At 42.8% G+C, this 3,770-nt stretch overlaps 1 protein-coding gene across 3 annotated transcripts in view; it reads left to right on the top strand.

Annotated features, from left to right (window-relative positions):
* The first annotated feature begins 1,576 nt into the window (after positions 1–1,576).
* The window catches only part of ccdc187 (coiled-coil domain containing 187), a 30,004-nt gene continuing 27,810 nt past the window's right edge, over positions 1,577–3,770 (top strand). For all 3 annotated transcript variants that reach the window (XM_083641789.1, XM_083641788.1, XM_083641787.1), the window contains exons 1-2: positions 1,577–1,703; positions 2,115–2,225. In XM_083641789.1, the coding sequence (XP_083497915.1) occupies positions 2,174–2,225 (52 nt within the window). In that variant the 5' untranslated portion in view covers positions 1,577–1,703; positions 2,115–2,173. The remainder of the gene's footprint in view (positions 1,704–2,114; positions 2,226–3,770) is intronic.

Below are 3,770 nucleotides of genomic sequence, written 5' to 3'. Positions count from 1 at the left end.
ATGTTACCAATCACCTTGTTTCAGGAATTGTCTTGAATCAGTAAGTGAAATTAGCTCACACCATCATCTGATTAATGGCATTTATGGGCATGTTTGCAGTGCAAGCGCTTATATAGGCTATAGGTTTTCCTTCCTTTATTGTATTTTTAAATATCACCTCCAGACTGTTTTAAGATATTTATACTCTGAATAATAATTTGTAGCTGATATCATAATGGTTTTCCCCACACAGAAAAAGTTAAATTATCTTGTTTAAAATCCTTCAAATGATATCTACTCCTTCTCCCGCATTAAAAAAATATCTAGAATCTATGAATATGCCATTACATTTTATCTCAAAAGTTTTCCTGCTGGACTCAGACTTGTGTAAATTGAATATTAGACAGGGGTTGGCTTTCCAAACTATTTGTGATGTCACAAATCTTGCTTGTAGGCTCACCCCTAAAATTTGATTTTCAATGAGTAGTAGCCTACAAAGAAACTTTCCACTTTTAAACAGCCTTCTAGTGTCAAACTCTGCATATAGGCTACAATCAGTGCACAGTGATCTGCTAAATCAAAAGTTCCATCTAAAGTGCATACTATAATATCATGTAATGTAGCACATGTGGCTGTTAAGTGCTCCCTTCAGGTGCAGGAAAATTGTACGTACGACTTGAACGACTTGGTAAACTGGTATTGTTAACCAGAAAAGTGAGAACTGGATGCCCGAGATGTAGCCTACTGGAGAAGGAGTTCATGCTCTCTTCTACTGAAGCACATTGGAAATCTTCGCCTCTTGCTATGTTGAATAAACAGCCACAAAAACGACTTTAGCTAAGGTTGCAGGAATTTGTTGCGCTACTACAAGTCGACTTGAGCATTGGTCAGTTTTGAGTTTATGAGGAGCACCTGAAGGCAGCATCGGTAATCCGGTCCGAGCGGAAAAAACGCCTCCTCCCTCCGCTGCTGTTCAACAGCAGCTATCATTAACCTCGCGTCACCAGGCTCTTCTCGGCGAGAAAGAGCCTGGCTCCCGCCCACAATTGATTTTGTCACCCTACTGGTTCCGGCCTAGAGCCCGCCCTAGACCGGATGGCAGCGTTTCTAGCTCGTCAACTTTCACGTTAACTTGACAATTTGACCCAAGTATCAGAACGGCAAACAACAAAACAAAAGATGGACGTACCGAAGTTCTTTAAGAAACATTGCGGATTCACAATCTCACATCTTTTAAGCCAATACAGAAGCTTTGCATCAGACAATTAATCGAGAGACGAGACATCAAGCTAACAGCAACACAGATGTTTTTTGGCGCACTGTCTTCCGGTGTTCATTCTGGTTCCGTGGTTTACGCCCCATGACAAAAAGCGGGGTGGAAGGTGCCCAGACTAGCTATCATCAAGAAGCAGCCAGGCGGAGCGGGCTTAAGTTTGTCCGCCCTGGCTTCCCATCACAAGTCGACGGTGCTTTGTTTCATTGATGAAGAGTACGCGAAGATCGATTCAAAGTCCACCCAAGAAGACAGACGTTTGAAATTATTCAGCACTTAGAGAAACTACACAGAGAGACAGAGAGAAAGAGAGAGAGAGAGAGAGAGAGAAGGAGAGAGGAGAGGGAAAGCGACTGAACAGACAAACTCCGAAGTGACACTTGACTGTCATGTTTACTTGTTGACTCGGCTTTGTGCGCAAACACAACACACAATAACAGGACAGCAACAGGTAGGTTGACGTTATAAAACAATAACAGTTTGGGGGTGCATGCATGCGCTGTTTGTTTATGTGCTTGACTAGTGTTTGTTTACATTCAATAACTTATTTCCTCGAAAACAGAAGTGGCCTTGTGTGCACGCGCCACAAATACACTAACGTTGCACGTTGTCAGTCACAGTGTCTAATGTCTAGTTAGTGCTCTGCAAAAGTCTCCACGCATATGGAGAGTGTATTCTTTGTCATAGTTGTTGATAGAAACCAAATATCTGTAGGCTATAATAACTAACAGAGAGTCGGACACTAGCATATAATTATAATGTGCCATGAAGTTTTGTTATTTTGTGGGGTCTACTCTGTTGCAGGCTTTTGGCCAGTTACTATACTAGCTAACTAACTTCAGAATGCCTTCCTGTTCGTAAGGGTCTCCTGAGTTTCGCCATGAGGCAGTGACTGACTGACCCCCCAGGCCAGGGACAGTGATGATGGCAGAGCTGGAGATTGACCAGTCCCACCTGCCGCGCGTCCAGGAAGGTAAGCTACACACACACACACACACACACACACACACACACACACACACACACACACACACACACACACACACACACACACACACACACACACACACACACACACACACACACACACACACCCCTGACCTTATATAAAATACATCCTGCACACATCCCAACCACAGCTTGAAATAACACAACAACTCTCTTGCTGTGCCTAATCTGTCATGTTTGTCTGTTTGGGAAAGTCTCTTCAGAGTCTTGATCAAGGACATGTCAGCAGGGCAGACAGACACTTGAACCTGCAGTCCTCCAGTTGAAGGGCAGACTCTGTAACCACTAGACTAGAGCGAAGGCCAGCCTTCTTCTCGCTATGCTTGCTTGACTGCGAGTGAGAGCTTTAGCTGCTGGAACTTCCGAGTGTCGTTTTTGAGAGTTTCGACTGACTGGCCTTGGATGCAGGCTGCAGCATTTTCCCCTGTGACCTGGCCTTGTCTCTCCTGGCTTCCTGTGGTATCAGTACTCTGTGTCCAACTCAGATAAGAAGAAGTCACTTTTGTGTTGACTGTGTACGGAGGACAGACAGGTCTCATCATACAGCAGTACAGGGACAGGTCTCAGTGCAGGAGAAGAGTCTGGGTGGTGAAGGTGTGCTGGTGCTGATAAGGGCAAGGTATGAGATGGCTCCTCTAGATAGAATGAAACTCCTGTGATTTCTGTTTCCAAGTTTGAAGGTCCCTGCAAGAGAGAAAAGCTTGCACGCCAACATTTGTTTGTTTTTTGTGGCATTACAAAATTCAGTTAGGCAGAATGTACAATAACAAAATCCAAATAAAAAAATAACAGCCCAATTAGGGCAACAACAAAGCAATTTAAACCAGTAAAAACAACGCTGAAGAAGGCCTGTTGGCGGAAACGTCCGTTGTATTAAGGTCTTGATGACAGAATAAAAACCCTGAAAGGACATTCATCGCGTGCTGGCGTTCCTTGTTTTTTAATTTAACCAGTAAAACCAAGCAGTACAATTATTGCACAAATTCCCACCTCACAGTTGTGGACCAGTTCAACTACAGTATGAAGTGACTGAGTGTCCAGTATAGGCAGACGGATGGCTAGCAAGAATAAAGATAATTGTCAGATTTAACTCCTTCATACTAAGGTTGTTAAAAGTACCGTAAATTTCGGACTATAAGCCGCTGCTTTTTCCCCGTTTTTTGGCCCTGCGGCTTATATAACGGTGCGGCTTATCTATGGATTTTTTCAAAAAAACAAAAAAAAACAAAACGGAATTCTCTCTTTTTTAGCACTCTTTCTAACTATAAATCCACTTCTGTTTTAATTTCCTCTCTTGCCCTCTTTTCACCACACCGCGGACACTGTGTGCACTGTAAAAAAAAACACAGGTGGTGTTGTGTTATGTTGTTTTGTTGAAATGTTAATAAATGGGAGCTTCCTCAAACAGCCATCTCTTTCCCGACAATCCCCTCTGTGCATGAACCCTTACATATGGTAATTAAACATTAAAACACAATAAAAATAAAAATAAAAAAAACATTAAAACACC

Source organism: Poromitra crassiceps (assembly GCF_964638095.1).
Source record: "Poromitra crassiceps genome assembly, chromosome: 8".
NCBI classification, from domain to species: domain Eukaryota; kingdom Metazoa; phylum Chordata; class Actinopteri; order Beryciformes; family Melamphaidae; genus Poromitra; species Poromitra crassiceps.
The sequence above is the reverse complement of the archived record's forward strand: the minus strand, read 5'-3'. Positions and strand labels throughout refer to the sequence as shown.